Here is a 22703-nt window from a genome sequence, read left to right as displayed (position 1 = left end):
GATATATATGTTTGTGTTGGATGGATAATAGTTTAAAGTTTTTCATTTTTATTTAGACCTACTACTATTGAATGAAACTACCACCGCTTTGTGCCTTCACTACTGCGTGCCTTCATTGGTCATGTCCTGAAGGGCCGGACCAGCCTGCCGAGAACGGGAGGACTTGTCTCCCTCTGTTTGGTCAATGAAAAAGTCGGATACAATGGGTGTGTGGGTATGGATCTGGGGCACTGTACTAAATCCATAAATCTATAGGTTAGATATTGAAGGGCTTGAAATTATATTGGGTACCAATACCGAATCATTCTTTTAATGCAAATCACTTGTAATTCCAAATCTATTGTTTGGATGCATATAGAATTGACTCATCTTCTCCTCCTATCGACAACACTCATGACCTAGCCCCTCCTATCATCGGTAGCAGCTGCACCTGACAGAGCTACGGAAGAAGGAAAGGATCCTGCCGGAGCTAGGGAAGGAGCTTGTCGGACCTTAACATGGAGGGGGGCGGTGCGCGGAGGAGTTTGGCGGCGCGCATGGAGTGATATAAGGCATATGTGCTTTAAATTAATGAATCGTACAAAGCATATTTTTGTGATTTTATCTCTCTCTTTTTTGGTACATAAATCTTTGGTTATCATTCTGACATGTTTGAAAAGAATTTTGGTAAGTAGGAGCCTCATCTGCTGCTCTCTCTCTCAAAAAAAATCCGAGATATTTCTCAGCCTGTTCGTTTGCTCGTATACGATCGTGGATTATAAGCTGAAATAGTATTTTTCTCTCACACCAAATTAGCCAGCAGTAAATAATCCACGATCGAACACGCTGTCGCTGTCCCTAATCGTCCTAGCGAGAAATCAAACACACATGATGATGAGTCTACCATTACTACAATTTCTGTATACCATTTTTTTGCTTCCTCGCGAGGCCACATCGCCTGCTACTCCCATCCCTGCGATTGCTGATCAACGGCCACCACTGCACCAGTTGGAGGGAAGCTTCCTGTCCAATCTAGCCTGACCCCGCAAGCATCTCCAGGAGACTCTTCATATCATTTCTAAATGTTAAGAATAAAGATTTTGTGAAAAACTACCCTACAACAGTTTTTCTAAATGGTCATCCAAATATAGCTATTTTCTATTCCAGAATTTTCGCTAGCCAAAAATAAAAGACAATAATGGCTCTCTATAGTACGTATGAGATATAGAAAAACTGTTGGAGAGTGAAAATATATAGAAAGCGATTTTTATGCAAATGGATCTCTAAATAATTTAGAGGGTGAGATTTAGAAAAGCTCTAGGAGATGCTCTTATCCCTGCAAAGTTCCTCAGCTTTTGATTTAAGCGGCTGTTTGGGCTTGCGGCTGTTTAGCCCAGCCGTTCTCCCTGCAACATTCCTCCGCTTGGACAGACACTGTGCTCGTATGTTGTAATTCACTACAGTACGTCCTCTAGGCTCTGGCTAGGATTCCGACATGGCTGGTGAGTCATCGATCTGATCTGACCATCGTACACCCGCAACTCCGTTCTGAGCAAAGCTGGCCATGCAGCTCGAGCCCGTTGGCCCGGCCCAAGGCCCGTTTTTTTGCCCGGTCCAAGCACGGCCCAGCTCGGAGGCCAGCGGGTCTGGGCTGGCCCGGCCCGGAGCAGCAGGCCGTGCCTAGGCCTTACCCCAGGCACGTGGGCCGGCACGGCATGGCCTGCTACATAGCAGCCGGCCCGCTAGCGGCCTGGCCTGCAGCCACGGCCTCCCCGCGCCCCGCCCCCGCATATAAGCGGCTCGCCCAGTGGCCTCGCCTCCTCGCCCGCTCCACCTCCGTAGTCTACAGTCGCACTCAGTGTCTCAGTCCAGTCGCCTTGCCTCCTCGTCCGCTCCACTCTTCGCTCCCAACCCTAACCCTAATCCCCAGTTCCCCACTCGCTCGCCGTGGCGTAGCCGAGTCCCGCTTGCCCAGTCGCCTCGCCGGCGGTCGGCTCCGCAGTCCGCTCCCAACCTTAACCCTAATCCCCACTCGCTCGCCGGCTCACCGCAGCACAATCTCTGCTCTCTCTCTCTCTCTCTCTCTCTCTCTCTCTCTCTCTCTCTCTCTCTCTCTCTCTCTCGCCCGCATCGGCCACATCCACGATCTGGCGAATCTGAGCTCTCTCTCGTGATCTACTGAACTCGTCCATTGTCTCCAACTCTGGTGACCTCGATCCGCCTCTCCTCCCTTCTCCCTCTCTCCTCCCTTCTCCCTCTCTCTTCTCTCGCTCTTGGTGACCGTGTTCCTATCCGTCCCTCCTCCGTCGTTTGCCGTCATTTATAATCGATCTCTCTCCTCTAGGTGGCCGTCATTATCTCCGGCACTAGGCTCCGATTGCACAGGTACTCCACTAACCCTAACCCTAACCCTAGATTTGTCTTCTCCACTTCTTGTGTCTCTTCCACTGACTCTGGATCTGTACCTCTATCTCTCTGACTCTATTTTTCTCCTCCGTGTAGGTCGGTTGCTGATGCCTTGTCGTCCTCTTCCTATGGCATAGATCGGGCATGGCGGCCGTGCGCACCGTTGAGGAACGGTGCTGGAGATAAGCCGTCTGCGATCAAGGTCGCCATGGCGGATGACAACGATGTCATCTATCCACTCACCAACAACGATGTCATTGCTGATGCCTTGTCGTCCTCTTCCTATGGCATAGATCGGGCATGGCGGCCGTGTGCACCGTTAAGGAACGGTGCTGGAGATAAGCCGTCTGCGGTCAAGGTCGCCATGGCGGATGACAACGATGTCATCTATCCACTCACCAGCAACGATGACCTGATCATGGCAGGGCTGCTCCCAGAGGATGACGACGACATCTGTGACGCTGCTGCTGCGTTGTTGGGTATCGATGTCAGTAGCAGCTATGCTCTGATCGATCTGGACGGTGGCGACGGTGGTGGAGGGGTGGAGCCGGCGCCGTCGGCGACGGTGATAGGGACACCAGTCGGCTCCAGCAGCACAGATGGTACCTCATACCTTGGTAAGCAGAAATCTAGTGTCTGGGTTGATTTTGATGAGATCTATGAGACTGTAAATGGTCAAAAGGTTCGAACTGCTGCAATCTATAAAATGTGTAAGAGTAGATTGTGTGCTAGATCTTCTGCTGGCATTGGCCATTTGATTAGGCATCAGAAATCTTGTAGGAAAAAGGTTGATCATGCTGCTAGGGTTCAGTCTAGGCTTTCTTACAATCCTAATGGATCTGTGCATAACTAGGACTACAATCCTATTGTTGCTCACTCTAAGTTGCGTAGGTTGATTGCTAGGCTTGATCTTCCATTAGGTATAGGTGAGTCACAGGCATAGGAGGATTACATTGTTCTTACTCATAACCCTAGGTTTACCAAGGTTTCTAGATAGACCACCACTAGAGATCTTGGTAAGATGTTTACTAAACGCTGTGATAAGCTTAAGAATTTTGTGTTGCCTGCTGCTACTTCTGTTGCTTTGACTTCAGACATTTGGTCTAGTAATGCTAAGTAGGACTATATTAGTGTTGTTGCTCACTATGTGAATGCTGATTGGGAGTTACAGAAAATGGTTATTGGTCTTAGGCTGATTGAGGTTAAACATTCTAGTGAAAACATTGCTGAAAGAATTGCTGCTGTGGTTAAGGAGTATTGTCTGATTGACAAGATTTTCTCTAATACTCTAGACAATGCTTCTTCTAATGCTAGGGCTATGAACACTTTGACACCTCTATTTGCTTGTTACTTGGGTCCTGATCCTTCACCTGATCTTTTGGATCCTAGTAACTGTAAGTATAGTCTTGTACATCAACGTTGTGCTTGTCATATCATTAATCTCGTTGTAAAATCTGGATTAAAGAGGTTGAAACCTTACACAAAAGATTTTAGAATTACAATTAACTTCTTAAATTCCTCTAATCAAAGAATTGCATTGTTCAAGGAATACTGTAATGTTAAAGGTATTAGACCTAAAAAGTTTGGCTTGGATATGGATGTTAGATGGAATTCTACTTACCTGATGCTTAAACACTTGGTTTCATACAAGAATGTATTTTCTGTGTTCATTAATTCTCATTATGGTTCACAATTGTTGACTACAAATCATTGGTATTTTGCTGAGAAGTTATTGGAGTTCCTGGAACTCTTCTATGACTCCACTGTTGTACTGTCTAATGTTTATTATCCTACAAGTCCACTTGTTCTGTACCATATCCTAGAGATTGCTTCTCATTTGCATGCATGTGAAAAAGACCATAATCTAAGAGCTATTGTATATCCTATGAAGCTTAAGTTCCTTAAATATTGGTAGGACATACCTCTGTTATATTCATATGCATTCATTCTTGATCCTAGAGCTAAGATGAGAGGTTTCTTTAATGTGCTGCAATTACTTGGTGAATACACTAGTTCTGAGTATAGTTCATACTATGTTGATGTCAAAACTGAATTGTATAAACTGTTTAACAAATATGAGAGCAAGTTTGGTGCAGCTAGGTCTCAAAGGGTTGCACAACCATCACATCATACAGGTAAGAAAAAGCAGGCATGGGGAAGAATCTTTGGCCGTGGATCAGGTGTTGTTGGTCCTTCCTCTCTCCCTGCCACTTCATCTTCATCTACTTCTGCTGTTTCTGAGCTATTAGCTTACTTAGACAGTGACAATGTCACTTCTTATAAGGATGATTTTGACCTACTTCTGTGATGGCGTGACCACAAGCTAACATTTCTAATCCTATCTATAATGGCTAGAGATATCCTATTAGTTCCTGTATCTACTGTCTCTTTGGAGTCTTGTTTTAGTTTGACAGGTAGGATAATTGAGGAACGGCGGCGGCGCTTGTCACCAGAGACTGTGGAGATGCTGATCTGCTTAAAGGATTGGGAGTTAGGAGAAAAAAGGGAGCATCATGCTGTTGGCAACCAAGAGCTTGAAGACTCATTCCAGAACTTGTACCTTGATGAAGATGAATCTACTGGTAGTGCTCCTGGTACTTAGTGAGGTACTGAGGTTAAGACTTCACTCCTGAGTGTGCGTGTGTGTGTGATATGTGACTGTGAAAGGGTGTGTGTGACTGTGAAAGACTTATCTATCATTTGAACAATGGTTAATTAAGAGCTGGTTGCACTCTTTTTTTCTTTCTAGGGTTTCTCATAAGGGTGAGTTTTACCTAGAAAGATTTTTAATGAGGCAGCATTGCACTAAATAGCTCATTTTGGTTATTTTTGTTGTCTGTCGGCTTTAGACTTTGATTCTGTGAATGTATAAAACTATGATCTGTGAATGTATCAGATATTTCGACTTCGATTCTGTGAATGAATGAAAATGTGACTGTATCGGACAAGTTTTGAACTTTGATTTTGTGAATGTAAGAAACTGTGATGATGTGAACTGTGAATGTATGAATTATGATACTGTGAATTGTTAACTGTTTGTGAAATTGTGAATGCAAAGAGTAATAGGCCGCGGGCTGACGCGGCCCGTGATTCTGGTCGTGCTTCGCGGGCCAGACCGGCACGGAAATCGACCCATAGGGTCATGCCTAGGCCAAAGGCCAGACCCGTGGTCCTACGAGGCACGACCCGAGAGGCATGGCGTGCCGTGCTGGCCCGTTGGCTACTGGGCCATGCTGGCACGGGCCCGTGCCGGCCCGGCCCGGCCATATATAGTTCCGGGCGATCAGCTGGTTAATTTCATTACTGGTCACCGTATAATAGCATATATAGTACTAGTGCTGTACTTTAGTTTTGCCTTGGCCAGCTGTTGATCGCCAATTTGGACCTGCGTGCATGCTTTTGTGTGCTATGGTATGCTTTTTTGTTTACTGTGGCGAGTGTGTGAATGAAAATAACCTTTGTTTTATCGTTTATGTGGCTTATAAGTGTATTGATGCTGTTTCGTTGTGATAAAAAAAACTATAACATAGCTGATACGATCAAGCGAATAAGGTGCTAATGGATGAGAATGTTCGACTACATCACCTCCGTGTCGTGGTATCCTATAGACCCTCAGCTATTCAAATTACCTTCGTACCCTAATTTTTAGTAGTTTTGAAGACGATTTTATATTTTTATTAAATAAAATTTATAAAAGCCTATAGATAGGTAGTTGATAAGGTTTTTAAAACCACAAAAAAATATCTAAGCTTTTAAAAAATTTACAAAAATATTCTAAAGATAGATTGGGATACAACCAATCCAAATAAATTAATTAGATCTCATAAAAGTATCTCTAGAAGCTTTCAAAAATTAGATTTAGCTATAGAAAATATCTAGAAAATTCTAAAAAATCTTCGAATTGATGTCTAAATGCATGTGAAATTGCAAAAAATCTTGGGAGGTTGGCAAGCGAGCCTCTCCCAGATTTAATTTTCCCCCTATTTTTTAGCCTAATATACAAATTCTGGAAAAAAAAAACATTTATAGTGGTGGTTGGGATTCGGAGTACCTCTAGAAATCGATCCAAGAGACGGCTACGATTCGTCCCGTCTAGAGAGGCACAAAATTCTGGAAATTTTTTTGTCACGTCTAGGCGGAGTTACATTGCCAGCACACAAGACGAGGATGCCTAGAACACCCAGGCCCGGACGATGATCGTTCGGAGACATGGACACCTTCAGGCGGGTACATCAATGTTGACGACTCATGACTCCACTCCCGAACATATGCATCCCGAACTGAGCAATCGTCGCCTGACAAAATTCGGTGGCTCGAGGTCATCCAAAGCAAGTTAGCGGCGAGCACCGGCCCAGGGACAAAATGCAAAGTTTTAGACTAAAACGGAGCCTGTTCGCTTGCTCGTAAATGATCGTAAATTTTCAGCTAGGAATAGTATTTTTCTCTCACACCAAATCAGCCAACAGTAAATAATCTACGATTGTTTACGGCCTCCCGAACAGGCTGCATTTTGATAGTTGTAGGATAAAATTGATCTTAAAACTAAAATTTGAGGACCTAAATGACTGTTTTAAAAGTTTAGGAATGAAATTGAGTTTCGAGTAATAGTTGAGGAACCAAAATAGCTATTGTGCCTAAAAAACGAAACCAATTACATCGCGTATAAATGCCTTTTTTCCCTGATGGCAGATACGGGAAGCACAAGGAAACTAAAAAACAATACCTGGAATATTCAAGAAACATCTACACATCTATGTATATATTCTAACATGATTTTAATGGGCAGCGCTGACGCCCGGACGTCCGATGGATACCGATCCATCGGATGGTGCCGTGGACGCAAGGACGCCGGGCCCTATGTACCGCGCCTCGCCCTCCCGCACGGAACAGAACAAAGATCGGAACCGCCCTTCCTCCGCTCCCCGCGCACGGAACCTATCCGCCCTAACGCGCACGGAACCCGCCCACCCCAAACCTCGCCCGCCCCCGTGTACGAAACGGATCGAATAGAACGGGTTTCCCATCCGCCCCCAACCTCGTCCGCCCCCAATGCACTCCCATTAGAAAATTGTTTGCAACATCAAACAAAGCGCAATATGTGGCAGAACCGTCCGAAATAATACACCTTCGGAGGCGCTCGTCTTCCACCAGACACTAAGCACCCCCAAAAGCAAGCTACATCGGACGGATTCCGTCGAGCACACCCCAAGGAAGAACTCGAATAATCCACGTTTTTCCTCCAGGATCAATAATAAGAACGAGTTTATAATACTTAATCCATTCCATACAACCAGAGTTCTTAAAAATATATTATCACAGTACCAAGCTCAGAGTGCGAAATTTAAACAGCGAAATTACAATAAATATCTAACGGTAGAATACAAGGATCCGTCTGTGCCCACCAGAAAAATCCTCCACACAACAGCTACTCTTCAAGCTGCACCTACAACAGGGATAATAAACCCTGAGTACACAATATACTCGCAAGACTTACCCTATTAGTGGGAATAACTTTTCGACTCCAAAGGATATGATAAGCTTTTTGTGTTGCTGGGTTTTCTTTTTGTGGAAATCAATACTAGTAGTGAATCCTTATGTACGTTTCTCATGAGCAGTTTATGGTTATTTCATTATCTAGCCATTCTATATAAGCATATGTTCTACTTTCAAGCATGAGTTGAGCAAACAGATCCATTTCACTATTTTTCATCTTCCAGTTCTTACTATGGTGCTAGACTTTAGACAAGTCGTACCAGATTACCCGGTGATTCACGAATCAATGTGCCCAGCTGAGTATCTCGAAACACACGCCCTACTTGTACCCCAAGCACAAACAGGACCAACCCACCACTCTACTGTCAAGGGGTTCAGGTCCCCATCCAAATTTGGACTCCAAGCCCTCACACATGAGTCTCAGACTCAGTGCGGTGCTTAGACCTTCATCATCCCTGCCTCCAATCAGTCGGTCCAAAAAGAGCCGGAACCCATGACAAGAGAGCAACGAGCCTTCCCTGCTCCCATAAACAAGTATGTGCTCAAGATAATAAGTCTGTGACTTGCCTAGAACCTAATGCAATGACCAATCCTTAACCAACAAGGTTATAGAAAAATAGTGTAACCAAGCTGTGCCCCGTTGGCCATAGGATACAACCTCTTACATCCACCAATACCCATACAACATCTCTGTCCAGTCTCCATTTTCTTTCACTAGTTTATTATAAGAGTGATAATAATAATCATCTATTGTGAGTAACGATAGGTTACTCACGCTACCAAACATCCTAAGCATAGCAGCTACTCGCAATTGTACTAGTAGGACTCATAGGACAGATATATTTATGTAGATGGTTTCTATAAAATGCCTATAACATAAATGCACATTCAAAATAAGGGTTATGTAGATGGTTTCCATAATATATATTTAGTGCTCATTTAAAATAAGGGTTATGCATCGGAGCTTACCTTGGGCAGGTGCGGTGTCAGCTCAGTCAGTTCGTGGCGGCTTCGGGACCTCCTCCTCGTACTCTTCAATTATCTCCTTATACTCCTGCTCGCCCTCGGTGATGAACTCCACCAACTTGCTTTTTACATGCATACAATGACGATGCAACGCTTAATACTAAGGCAACAATAATTCTTAAAATAAGAATACATCTACTAAGCCACTAAGCTAGCTCTAATGACTAAGATACCAAACTAATCATCATTCCCATCAAACCAGCAGAGTTTCACCTACAAGTGCTACTTAGCAACTAAAATATATCCTTACTCTTATTAACGATTTCCTATATACTACAACAAGAAGTACTTAGCTATCATATTTCTCAACATATTCTAAGGCTACAAAAATTACAGTGAGCACATAATAATACAATGAATCTACTGTAAAAATTTAATAGTCAAAGCTATTACAATTTACCACAAAAATTCTTACAAATACTAATCTAAATAATACTAAACACTCACAAATGTTTTAATAGACGGCGGAAACAGAGGCGGTCGGGCGCACAGAGGCGGGCAGGGGAGAAACAAGAGGACAGGAGGCGGTGAGAACACGGTCGGTAGCTGGCGAGTGCACCTTGGCGTAATACGGCTGGTGCAACCAGTACGGCCCACGGCCAGCGCTAGCCGACGGCACGCGCATGAGGTCGGCGTGGCCCGCGCGCCGCAGTGCCATAAATGGCATGGCGACTGCGGTCCGACCCCGCGCGCACAGCGCCCAGGTGGACTAGAGGCGCAGCGCGGTGCAGCAGCAGGCGAGAGAGAGACGGTGACGCGACGGTAGTGGCAGCGTCGCGACGTGTGGTGGGGCAGCGCGTGGGGTAGGTGGCCGCGATGCTTGGTTGTGCGAGCAGCAACAACACATGGCAATGGCAGCAGGCGGTGGGGCAGCGTGACGGGACGAGTCAGCATCCATGGCTCCGCGCGGCGGCAGGCCGAGGAGGCCAGTGATGCGGCCAGAGCAACAACACGGCAGCAGGATGAGACGTCCACGTGGCAGGGCGGCAATGGCGGCCAGGACGCCGGGCCCGCGTGGCAGCAACAACGCATAGCCAGGCCGATCGGCCCGGGGAGGACAGTCGAGCGCGCCAATGCGCGCACGCGCAGAACGCCTGACGCGGCGGCGACGACCACTGACGTGCGGTGACCACGCCCACGCGAGGGAAACAAACCGAAAACGTGTTGTGCATGGATTTTAAAGCATTGACCACGACTAAACCGTTGATCCAATACCCAAACCACTTTTTGCTATACCAAAGAGGGTATATTAGGCTACCAAAATAGGCCCTGACACTACTCTGCTTCTTAACTAAATTTTTCTACAAAAATTGATGAACAAGGTCTATCCTTTCCAAAGTTTAAGAAATTTTGTAAGTTTTTAGTCGAACTCTATTTCAAATTGCATTTCTAAGCTGTTGGAAAACTTATCTAGTTATATCATTTTTTGACCACAAGTATTTCATTGTCATCTACAAAGTTTATACTTCAAACTTTATTGAAGTATCACATACATGTTCTATAGCATTTTTGCTTAATAAAAATTGGTTTTAAACCCTAAGTGATATAACATGACTATGGAATTAACTTTTATTTCGCATTTTCGTTGATCGTTCTGAGTTGTGGAAATTGATCTACACACTCTATTACATGCATTTAACACATAAACATGATGCTCATGACATGTTTTAGTAAATGATTTACAGTGTAAGGGTGTTACACAATGCGAGGTGAAACATTAGAACAAGTCTATTGCAACATGAGAACAAGAGAGACTGCAACAATACAACAAAAGATACTGCAATACGAGATGCAACATAAAAAAATACTAATACAACAAAGAAAAATTACTTGTTGCAACAACAAACCAAAGTTATTGCAACAACAGAAACAAAAAGCGCAATGCAAGATGCAACATCAGAAAAAAAAAGACTAATGCAATAAAGAAAAATTTCTTGTTGCAACAGCAAACCAAAGCTACTGCAACAACCGAAAATAAAAGCGCAGTGCGAGATGCAACATCAGGAAAACAAAGACCAATGCAACAAAGAAAAAAAACGTGTTGCAACAGCGAAATAACACTACTGCAACAACAGAAACAAAACTGCAATGCAAGATGCAACATCAGAAGAAAAAAAGACTAATGCAACAAAGAAATATTGCTTGTTGCAACAGCAAAACGACGCTATTGCAACAACAGAAACAAAAGGCTCAATGCGAGATGCAACATCAGAAAAAAAAAGACTAATGCAACAAAGAAATATTGTTTGTTGCAACAGCAAAGCAAGCCTACTACAATAGAGCTCGCTGGAACCCTAGCCACCGCTGCCTCCCTCAGATCCAGATCCAGAAGAGGAGGAGGATGAGGAGGAGAAGGAGGAGGAGGGCTCAAATCCAGATGAGGAGGAAGGAGAGAGGAGGAGGAGGAGGAGGGCTCAGATCCAGAGAAAGACCCACCTACATCGCCGGAAGCCAATGTCGTCGCCCTCCTCTTCGGATGCATGGAGGTCGCGGAGCGAGGGAGGGAGGGAGGGAGGGTCGGCTCGCCGGAAGCCACCTCCGCCGCCCTCCTCTTCGGTGGCATGGAGGTCACGGAGGGAGGGAGGGAGGGAGGGGCGGCTCACCGGAAGCCGCCGCCGTCGCGGCATGGAGGTCGCGGAGGGAGGGAGGGGTGGTGGCGCGCGAGTAGAGCGAGAGAGTGGAGGAGCCGGGCGGAGGAAAGGGCGAGAAGAGCGAGAGAAGTGAAGCACGCGGACACGGGAAGGGGATGGGGAGGGCGTCGAGAGGGCGGATAAGACGAGGCGCCGGTCGAATCGTTTTCTGACGCATGTTCGAAGCGTCGGACGTTCGAGTAGGAGCATTACTGGATTTTAATTTGAGTATGAAAGAATTTGTACGAATTAAACATAATTACAAGACAGACGAATTTAAAGCACCTTACACACTACTACACTAGCACCTCTTTTCCTGTGACAAGATTAATTAAGCTAAACCAATTTACACGATCGGAAATTTCCCATGAACATATCAGAAAGCGTATTACCATGATTTATCCCATCCCAAACGCATTTGTTCATCAAATCGATCAGCCGACCAACGCATCCAACTTTAGTTGATTTGTGGAACCAAATAAGCAACCGATTCATTCATGCTCATGGCCGCCACGCCACGTATGTAAATCTTCGTCTCGGAGGTAGCTCAGGCATGCACGCACGACGTCGACGAGTTGCTGATCGATCAGTGGGATTTGCTTGGTCAAGTACACACGCGGGTGCTCGCCTAGGACGATGACGAGTCGGAGGCGGCGGCGTCGGGCTCCCGGATCTCGTCGATGCGCGCGATGACCGTCTTGAGGTCCCACCTCCGGTCGACGTCGGCGTCGCAGCAGGCCAGGCCGACCTGGAGCAGCTTCACCATGTCGGCCTCGCAGCCCCTGGCCCCCGTGATGTCCTTGTCGAACACCTCGCCGGTGCGCTCCTCCGTGACGACCGACTGCACCCACCCGGCGAGGTCGGCGTTGCCCTGCCGCCCCTGCCGGAGGTAGTTCGCCGGGAACTTGCCCGTGAGTATCTCGAGGATGAGGATCCCCAGGCTCCACACGTCGCTTTTCTTGGACGGCTTCCCTTGCGGCGCGATGCACTCGGGCGCCTTGTACGCCACCATCACCTGCGCCGCGATCTGCGCCGTCACCACGGGAACCAGCGCGTAGTCCGATAGCACCGCCTCGAACGCGCCGTCCAGCAGCACGTTCGAGGACTTGAGGTGCCCGTGCGGCACCGTCAGCATCGGCAGCTCGTCGTACAGGTGCGCCAGCCCCCGCGCCGCGCCCTTGATGATCCGCAGACGCTTCCCCCAGTCCAAGAGCGACCCTTTGTTACCTGATCATCATCAAGTTCAAGTTCGTCAGAACCAATCAATCACCCAGCTATATTCCATTTCATTTTCTTGTTCTATGTATTGTAGGAGAGCACCATACCATGGAGGAGCTGCGCGAGGCTGCCATTGACGATGTAATCGGTGACGAGGAGCTTCTCCTCCTTCTTGTAGAGGTAGGCGACGAGAGGGAGGAGGTTGGGGTGGGCGAGGCGGCCGAGGCGGCGCATGTGCTCCGAGAAGTCCTCCCGCCCGACGCCGTTCATGTCCTTGAACCGCTTCACCACCACGGCGGGGCCCTCGCAGAGCGTCGCCTTGTACGACGACCCGAAGTTGCCGCTGCCCAGCACCTCGGCGGACGCCCGGAGCAGGTCCTCGATCTCGAACCGGGTGCGGCCCTCCTGGATGAACACCAGCCGCCCGTGCTCGTCGCGGCGCGGGCGCTTCCCCGCGGCGGCGGCGGCGCCGGCCCCGGCCATGCCGGCCGCGGCAGCGGCGCGCGGCTGGCTGGTGCTGGCCGCGTTCTCGATGTTGACGGCCGGCGCCGTGTTGAGCTTCGGTTTGGAGGGCGTCTGGTCGCCGCTGCCCAGCCTCTCAGCGGCCGCGCGCCTCGGCCTTCTTTTCCGGCGGCCGAGGGCGCCCGACGCGATGCCCGTGGCGCAGAGCAGCACGCCGAGGATGATGAGCGCGATGGCGATCTTCATCATGGTCGACATGCCCGTGCGCGGCGACCCCGAGCTGTCGCATTCCACCTCTAGTGGTTTGCCGCAGAGGAGCTTGTTGCCTGCATCGCATGCAGATCGTCGTCGTTCATCAACAAGACATATCGAGAGGATTTCGCCGGAAAGAAAACTAAAGACGAGGAGAGCGAGAATCGATGGATCGATCGATCGATATACTACCTGCGAACATGCTTGCATTGAAGCGGCTGAGCCCTACCGGAATGGGTCCGGACAGGTTGTTGTTGGAGACGTCGACGAACCTGAGCTCCGGCTGGGAGAAGTCCGGCAGCGGGCCTTCGAAGTGGTTGTTGGCGAGCGACAGCTCCAGCAGCCGCGGCGAGGTGATGGACTCCGGGACGGGACCGGAGAACTCGTTGGAGGAGAGGTGCAGCTTGCGGAGGCCGCGCATGGGGTGGAACGTGCCCTCGGGGATGGCGCCCGACAGGCGGTTCCGCGACAGGTAGAGCATCTTGAGCACGGCGAGCGCGGACACGTTGGGGAAGGCGCCGGTGAGCGCGTTGTCGGAGAGGCTGAGCGCGCGAAGGCCCGGGAGCACGGCGAGGACGGCCAGGTCGGGCGCGCTCCCTGCCAGGCCGAGCCGCTCCAGCTGCAGGCCCTGCACGGAGCCGTTGCCGTGGCACGACACGCCGTACCAGGAGGAGGAGTTGCCCCGGCATGGGCCCGGGGTGCCCCAGTTCCGCAGCGGGCCCGGCGGCGCGCCGTCTGGCCCGCGCAGCGTGTCCCGGAACGCGATCAGCACGTCGCCCTCCTGGACGCCCTCCGCGGCCGGCGACAGGAGGACGGTAGAGGCGAAGGCGAAGACGAGGGCGAAGGCGACGCGGACGATGTGGCCGTGCGGCCGCGGCCGCGCCATGGGGACGCGGGCAGCGCCGAGCGAGTCGTCCGACGAGACGAGACGAACCAAGCCGAGGCGAGCCGGTGTCTTCACGCGCGCGGCGGTGGTCACCTTGCCGGAGGGGCTGTGACCGCTCGCCGCATGCACGCACGCCCGTGCGCGTCGTCGTTGGAGGAGCCGAGGGCGAAGCTACGCGTCCCGCGTGTGCATGGGTCAAGAGAATGGAGGGGAGAGAGGAGGTGGCGGGTAGAGGAAATGCGGTGATGGGTCGCGACGCCGGGTGGGGAGGGAGGTAGAGAGCCTAAGAATAGGCGGGAGAAGAGACGGCAGACACAGCAGCGTCTGTTGTGTCTGTTGCTGCGGCCGGTTTCTGTGTCATTCGTGGTTGGAGTTGGCTGCGAGAGCAGGTTTTAGCCTTGGCCAGTTCATGGTTCATTTTTTGTCAGCAACAACAGATGCCATGTCCCCATTTCTTCTTAATGAAAAACGCGCTTCGGCGTGGTCGGAAAAAAAAAAGATGCCATGTCCCCAGGACACCAACCTCGCAACATTCTGGTTTAATCCCAAATTACTACAGCCTCATCACCCACCCATCTTATATCTCACATGTGAGTATGTGATGCATCTGAGAACATCTGCTACTGCTACCAAATTGAGGCATCTGATCTCTCACCATCAGGGATTTTCAGGGCCAGAACTGAAAGGAACGCCAGACAACAGATGTGAGCATCTAATCTCACTAATCAAGGGCCAGAAGCCCAGAACAGCGGTGCTGTCAAGGCACCTAACATTGTCTGCTACAAACCCTACACCACCCGGGCTGGGCGGTCGTCATACAGTGCCGCATATTTACAAAGATGAAGGACGACACAGAGAAACTACAGCGCTAAAACGTTAAGCAGCATGATCATCTAATCCTCCAAAGGAGGCCTGCGTGGCTGCTGTCTCGTGCATCAGGTCATACCGGCGATGTTCTCGAACCCAGTTTCCTTGACCAGCTCGGTGAATTGGTTCAGGTAGCTGACAAGCCCGCCTAGCGACTTGATCAGCTCATCGGCTTTTTGGCGGGTGGCCTCCATTGCATCAGGCAGCATCAAACCACCAAGAGCATGATTCTGGCCACCATCTTGGTCGGCCTCTTCGTTCAGTATGGTGTGGATATGCTGCGCGTTCTCGTGTAACTTGTTTGCCAGCTCCCATGCAATATTTTGGCTTTTGTCGGGTTCAATACTTGTCCCGGTCTCTTGCCCTTCTACACAAATATATTGTGAAGAAAGTAAGGCAGCAGCAAAAAATATGACAAGACAAAAGGAACAAGAATACAGGCTGATAGTACAAGGTATGAATCAGAGTTGGAACATGGAACTGTAGGGAACTCATATTGTGTTGGCTCGTTGCAGCATACACTATAATCCTATCCAACACCAGGAACAAATGTATATTCGATGAATACAAATGAGTTCCTAAAGCAAACTGTTTGTCTAACATATTGTGCATATTATCAAACAACGCAATATTGTATTACTTGACGATTGATGCCCATTTGCTACAAACATAAATAAATTGATACTATTCATGAAATTATATTTATGCCAAAAGTTTCCATAGACAGTTTAAACTTTGATACGGATAATTTTAGGACTTTAAGCTACAAAAAAGTTCTCCAATACAACTTTACAAACCATAAATCGTTTTTAATGGACTGTTTTCAGTCAAGAATCACCGTACCATGGCATTGAATCCAAAGCTGGCTGCAAAAAAAAAATTGCTTCATGACTTTATAGACCACAACCACAAGACAGTAACAAGGGATCAAATGACGTGTTAGATACCATAATACATTAGAGAACATATCTAGTGAAGCTAAAAGTTGAATCTTTTTCTTTTTTTTAAAAAAAAAGGTGGTAAGTTTTCATCGTCTGCCAATGAGGTTGGACTTCAAGTTTCATTTTACACATGTATAGGACATGCCTCCCTACATCTGATAATTTCTTGACAATTTTGTAAAACTTTTGTGGCTTGTTCTCATGGTTTGTTAACATTTACCTGGTTTCCCTAGCTATTTTGCCTACGTGAAAAACTATAACAGACCAATGAGGCTATGCTATCCCGCACTACCCACTAAGTGTGGACATGACAAAACAGGAAAAGATATCGTAATTGGGCACTACAATGGGACATGACCAATCAGAATGAGCCTTATTTCCCCAATAACCAGTACAACAGAAATACTGTGACTGAAATTTTGTCTTCTTATGATGATACGGTCATTCCTAATAATGGTATTGGCATATTTGACTGACATCAAATTTCACTGATGAATCCCCTAGAACCAAAACCATATTAGGCCCATCACTGCTAATCAAATGCCCTGCTCAATCTCCCACTTTTTTCTGTTATAAATCCTCCTACTTGCACAGTCACCTCCATGTAATGACACATGACACATGACACATCATTGCAGTCTTGACATAAGCTTCATAACCAGACTACATCTTCAGTAAGCAGAAGCAAAGCTATCGCGATCATAAGCACATGACAACAGAATCAGTGCATTCAAAAGCGAAAAGTGGATGATTTGCACATACCCAAGTCATTTGAAGCATCAGCATTGCCCCCATCCTCCTGCATTTCTTCTCCATCCTCATCGACATCTTCCTCCTCCTTCTCTTCCTGTGGCTCCTCCTCCTCTCCTGCTGATGCATCCTCCTGCACCTGCTCTTTTCCAACCTCAGCCTCACCAGAGTGACCGCCGTCCTGCTCACCCACCTCGACGCCGACGCCGGCACCGCCGCCAACCAAGCCCTCCACCTCCTCCCCACCCGCACCACCGCCCGCAGCATCCGCAAGCAGCGCCTCCTCGACCCGTATGAGCGCATCCATGGCCCCATACACCTCGGCGTCGAACTCCGCAGGAAGGCCGGCCTTCCTCCGCGCCGCCGCGCCCATCTCCCAGTACGTTCCCCTGGTGCGCAGCTCCCAGCGGCGCACGGCCCCGTACTCCGCCGCCAGCGCCTCCCAGCGGCGGCGGCACTCCCCGGCAGTCCTCTTGCTCCCGCTCCCGCTCCCGCGCCCGCGCCGGGTCCTGGGCCCCGACGCGAAGGCCTCGGAGGCGGCGAGGTTCTCGGCGACCATGGCCCACTTCTGGAACGCGGAGACGGAGCGGGACCAGCCGTCGTCCACGGCCGCGACCTCGGCGACGAGCGCGAGCGTCTCGGCGGGCGTCCACTCCGGCGCGCCGCCTGAGCGGGTGCGGCGAGGGCTCGGGGGCGCCGGGCCCGGCGGGGCAGGCGCGGGGCGGCGTTTGGCGGCGGGGCAGGGCGGCGTGTTGTTGGTCTTGGCTGGGGAGTGCTGGGCCGGGAGCGCCTGGACCAGGAGCGGCGGGAGGGTGTTGCAGTTCGCCGGGAGCGCCTGGATGACACACGGCTGGTCCGCAGCGGCGGGATCCATGGGGCTGGGCACGGCGCGGCGTCGCCGTCGAGGGCGGCGGGGCGACACGCGGGGTAGGGAGCTCTCGAGACCCGAGTGAGTGTGCGCACTGTGTGCTGTCGTGTCGTGGAGCCGGGAGCCGGGAGCCGAGACGAGAGTGGCCTGCACGTTCCAGTTCCACCACCAGCACTTCTCCGGGACGAGGGTCGGCCCGGCTCCTTGGGCGGGCCGCGGGCGCATGCCACACATCGCAGTGCCGGACAGAGGCCTTGGGCCTTCTTCCTACCGACCCGGTGGCCCGTGGGACGTTTTCCCCTGCCGGGCCGGCGGTGCCAACTGGCCGAACAAAGATGGACCCACCCTTCAGCCACGTTCCTCCCGTGCACACATAGTCCACCACGGCGTCGCGGTCGCGTGTCGCTGCGTCCAGCTCCAGCCCAACAAACAACGTGCTGCTGCCTAGCAGCATCGCTGCTACCGGACAGGATCCCTGACAGAGACTGCCAGACTGGCCTGTGATCCTGTGAACGTGCCACCACTAACTGAACGCTTTTTGTTGACTTGCCGGCCGACCGACTTGGCGACTTGACTATGAACAGTGCTAGAGAGAGAGACACGCGGCTTTGAGATCACACACGACTGTGAAACGCATGAGTATTGCGTGTCTGGTTCGGAGGTTATGTTTTAGAGGACACGAAGTTTATACTAGTTAGAGTAGAAAATTTCTACGTTCAGTTCGTCGCTGCTGCTTGTGTTATTAGTACTGAAAGTTCGTAGTAGATGTTACAAACGGGTGAGAAAGGAAAATGATCCTACGTCTCTGGTGGAAGGAGTGAACGGGTGCTGAGAGCTCGATCGTTCCTCAGTCGTGTGTTCGTGTCGTGCTCTTATGCGGATCTAGATCCAATCGGGTCTCGTTGGGTCGATCCCCTTTATGGGGCGCCCTGCTTTCTCTTTTATAGACCAAGAGAAAGCGCGGGTAACAACGGTGGAAAAGGAGAAGAACGAGGGAGAGGAAGGCTACCAGGATCATCGGGTCCTTCTTCTCTTTCATGCGGGTCTCACCGATCCTGTAGACGTCAACAGGGACAGCTCCACGTCGCGACTCTGTTCGTCACTGACGCCATGCGCAGGCGTCGTCTGTCGGTCATGGCGTCCCATTCCGCCCCGACGGGCATCGTGAGGAACTGACGCGCTTGTCAGCGTTCGTACGAGGATTAGACAGAACAGCACTGACATGCCCGACACTGTTCTTGATATGAATCCTCAGGTATGGCCCGTCATGACCACGAGTTACATCGAGGCGTGCCGGGGTCTTCCTTGGTGTCAGAGTTTTGACCCAGGCCATACGTTTAGACCTGGAGTGGTTGGCGACGGTATGAGTCCCCGTCGGACGAGACGGAGTCTGCACCTAAGGGGTCAGGCGAGGCGGAGCCCGCCCCAGAGGTCGGGCGAGGTGGAGCCCCTGCACCTGGGGGTTGGTTGGAGCTATAGTCGCTCTCTTGACTGCTCGGATGAATCAATGTTGATGGCCATTAGCTCCTCCTCTTCAGGTACCCTAGTATTGGTCCCCGACAGTATCTCCCGAGCCCGCAAAGGAGTAGAATACTCCTTCGAAGGCTTTTTCGAATGAGAGGACTCTGAGGGCCTTGGCCTTCTCTTGTCGTCCACAGCGTGTCCTAGGGATGACGATTCCCTTTCATCGTGATCGGACCTCTCAGAGGTATAGCCATGAGATTTGGTGGGTCAGAAAAGGTCTTTCCTGATTCCGACCCCTATGGGGGTCTATCATTCTATGACCGCGCGTTTGGTCTTCTTGCGAGTCCTACTTTCCTCGAGCCCCCGCCATGTAGCAGGGGTCCAGTCGAGGATCGACTTGTCTTCGTGATCGTCTTCCCTTAAGTGTTTTTTCGATAAAAAACAGAGAGACTGAGTCGTGCCATAATTTTCCTCTATGGACGAGCCATGGTGCTCGATGAGTTGTTAATGGGCTAGTCCGAGTGGGCCCCTAGTATCCCGTTCATGGGGTTCAGCTGGTGACCGACTCCAAATTCTCAGCGGTCAATCCATATAGTTCTCGAGTCCGTTCGACCGGTCCCGAGGGCTCTCTGCCTTTCTTCGAGGAAAAACTATGGATCGTATCCGATCGAGGCTCGAACATGGGTCAGAATGCCCGTGACACTCGTACGCCTGGGTATTGGCCATTAGCGAGCTCATCTCTTTCCACCCCTTACTCTAAATGTGCCTAGAGCAGTTATCGAACCCATCGGTGGGCTAACCTTCGAACTCCTAGGCCTAGACAGGCTATAGGAACGTTTTTAGCTCTGTATCCCTCTTACTTGTGACGGGTCATGGCCCATTCAGGGAGGTGAAACGTCCAACGCATTTTCTGAGGGGACGGCCATAGATTATGTGCGCTCGCCCTGCGACGAGACGTGGTGATAGGTCATGGCAGGCATGGAAATCTAGGTGGGCGGTAGGTTTCCTCACACCCGTCGCCCCTATAAAACAAAAGGGTTAGCCCTCCATGTTTCATATGCACGCCTGCATCCTTGCCTCCACAGCCACGCCACCACCACCAACGCTTGGGTTTCCTGCCTCTGCATCTCCACCACTATTGAACTCGCATCCATCAGCCCCCACCTCTAATGGATCCATGGTACCATTCCAACATCTCCTTCCAACACATGGAGGGCCTCATCCATCATGGTCTTCTCCACGCGCGAACCTCAGCTGAGGAGTGGTTGCTCCTCGGCGATGAGAATTCATCGTCGCCGCCCGATAGCTACGTGGTGTTGTTCGCCCACTTCCACAAGCGTGGTCTTGCGACCCCCGCCCACAAATTCCTCTGGGAGATGCTGCACTTCTACAAGATTGAGCTACAGCATCTCATTCCCAATGGGGTCCAGCACATGGCGGTGTTCGTCGTGTTGTGCGAAGGATTCCTAGGGATCAGCCCCACTTCAACTTGTGGAGATATTTCTTCACCGTCAACCTCTAGAAGAAGAGGGAGATGGGTGGCAGGTAGGAGCTACACATGCCGATGGGGTGTGCCAACATCCAACTTTGGAACAATTGAGTCGACGAGTACCCGTCCATGTGGCTCTCGACGTCCAACAAGGGGTGATACTCGTAGTGGTTCTACCTCAAGAATGACGCTATCGCCCCCTCTACCGGAATTCACTAGGTGCCTAATTGAAGAGGCCCTAGAGTAGTGGAGGAAGTGGGGCATCCTGGAGAAGGACAAGAAGAAGATCTGAGACCACATCACTGCCATCCACATCCTGAAGGAGAATGGCCTAAAAGGGTCTAGCATCATCGTGGCTTACCATGCGAGGAGGGTGGCGCTATTGATAACACACACTCCTGCTATATGCGATGGCGCCCGAGGCGTCATTCGATGGAACGTCGCTCGCCGAGGGAACGCTCCCTAACTCCAAGATTGCGCAACACATCAAGGAGGCAATGGAGCCTTTGCGGGATGATGCGGGTGCCACCCTCAACTTCGTCTACCCGGTGCCACAACATCCTCTGATGCAGCCAAAGCTAGGCTATGTTGCCTTTGTAAGTTTCCCTTTCTCTTGTCTTTTGTTCAATTGATTTCCTAACCCTGTGAGACTAACTTTGAGAGGGGTAGGACCAGCCAAGGGACCTCATCCTCATGGATCACTCAGAGCCACTGCTGAGGGATTTGGCCATGAGGGTGGCGAATCATGCCAAGGGCGAGCGGCTAAGGAAGGTGAAGGAGGACAAGAAGAGGAACAAGCAGCGGAAGCTATGGGCGCGGGAACGAGGGGAGGACACTAACGACGACGATGATGATGACAATGAGGTGATGGAGGAAGAAGAAATGGTAGCCGATGATATCGAGTGGGACAACCTAGAGAATGAGGATGCGCTGACAGGCATCGGTTCATCCTTGCAGGTGTCAGGACCCTTCCCATTCTATGGAGGGGAGGGCACGTCTAGGGAACTAGCGAAGGAGGGCCATTCCGATGCCCCCCTAGGAACCGACAGAGGCGAGGCATACCGTCGGCCTACCCTAGGAGCCAACAGAGGTGGGTGGCTCCATCGTCATGCCTGAGGTGCCATCAGAGGCGGGTAGCTCCACCATCATGCCCTAGGAGCCAAGGGGAGCATGGCATTCTGCCAAGTGCCCTAGGAGCTACCAGGTGCGAGCCCCTCTGCCCAAAAGCAAGGGGTGGGCTCAAAACGGCCTTGTTCTAACAAGACAGAGCAAGGGTCAGGGGGTTCATCCTCCTAAACACATCTGCCACCCAACGGTGCTGAGGTGAATTATTAATTCCTCTGTTTTTCCTATTTTAGTCCGATTTCATCGTGACTTATGTTTTTCATCCCTTGCAGCATCGGTAGGCATCGGAATCCTTTAGCGCTGGTGCCGAAGAAGAGCATCGCCCTCCAACTGTGGTGGCGGCTGTTGGCTAGTGTCATGCTCATTTTAGGGCTAGAGCGGCACCAGTGTGACCACAGTCACCGGCCGGTTGGGCACCGCCTACGGTGGCGCCTGTGCCCTCGGTAGGAAGGGCGGACGTGGGCATTCAAGGGGTGCCTTCAGAGGTCATGGAGCAGTCAGTGTCGGCCACGATACCGCTGCTACCAATGGGATGGAAGGGGTTGCCAACCATGCTCATGGCACCGACCGTGGTGAGCATGGCGTAGTTGGTCATGATCCCACCAACGCGGGTGGGGGTGACGGCAGCCGTGATAGATGGGTTACAGCCAGGGGCAACTATAGCAGCGCCTGAGGCACCAGCGCGACCCATGCCATCGGTGGCCCAAGCAATGGCGCCTGGCATGGGCTGGATAGAGGAGGACATGGTCAAGGGGTCCTCGGGAGTTGTGGTGCTAGGCGAGAGGTTAGTGTTCGCACCGCTGACCCCTATCATCGTCGGAGGGGGCGTCTCAGCCGGGACGTTGTG

The 22703-nt window shown here is 50.7% G+C and overlaps 2 protein-coding genes across 3 annotated transcripts; both read right to left on the bottom strand.

The window, feature by feature from the left end:
- Positions 1 to 11757: 11757 nt before the first annotated feature.
- Positions 11758 to 14588, bottom strand: LOC136475816 (pollen receptor-like kinase 5). The gene is made up of 3 exons (XM_066473440.1): positions 13659 to 14588; positions 12860 to 13540; positions 11758 to 12761 (listed from the first exon to the last, which is right to left on the bottom strand). The coding sequence occupies exons 1-3, from the start codon at positions 14350 to 14352 to the stop codon at positions 12163 to 12165; spliced, it is 1974 nt and encodes a 657-aa protein (XP_066329537.1). The 5' UTR covers positions 14353 to 14588; the 3' UTR covers positions 11758 to 12162.
- Positions 14589 to 15057: 469 nt separating this feature from the next.
- On the bottom strand, positions 15058 to 17883 carry LOC136475818 (trihelix transcription factor ASR3-like). 2 transcript variants are annotated; one of them, XM_066473443.1, is made up of 3 exons: positions 16923 to 17883; positions 16063 to 16085; positions 15327 to 15586 (listed from the first exon to the last, which is right to left on the bottom strand). In XM_066473443.1, the coding sequence occupies exons 1-3, from the start codon at positions 17782 to 17784 to the stop codon at positions 15479 to 15481; spliced, it is 993 nt and encodes a 330-aa protein (XP_066329540.1). In that variant the 5' UTR covers positions 17785 to 17883; the 3' UTR covers positions 15327 to 15478. The 2 variants fall into 2 exon arrangements, with proteins under 2 accessions (XP_066329539.1, XP_066329540.1); XM_066473442.1 differs by lacking the exon at positions 16063 to 16085 and having other exon boundaries at positions 15058 to 15586.
- Between the last annotated feature and the right edge of the window lie 4820 nt (positions 17884 to 22703).

The sequence above is a fragment of the Miscanthus floridulus genome, chromosome 8 (genome assembly GCF_019320115.1).
Source record: "Miscanthus floridulus cultivar M001 chromosome 8, ASM1932011v1, whole genome shotgun sequence".
Classification (NCBI taxonomy): Eukaryota; Viridiplantae; Streptophyta; class Magnoliopsida; order Poales; family Poaceae; genus Miscanthus; species Miscanthus floridulus.
This window is presented reverse-complemented; position numbering and strand designations above follow the sequence as displayed.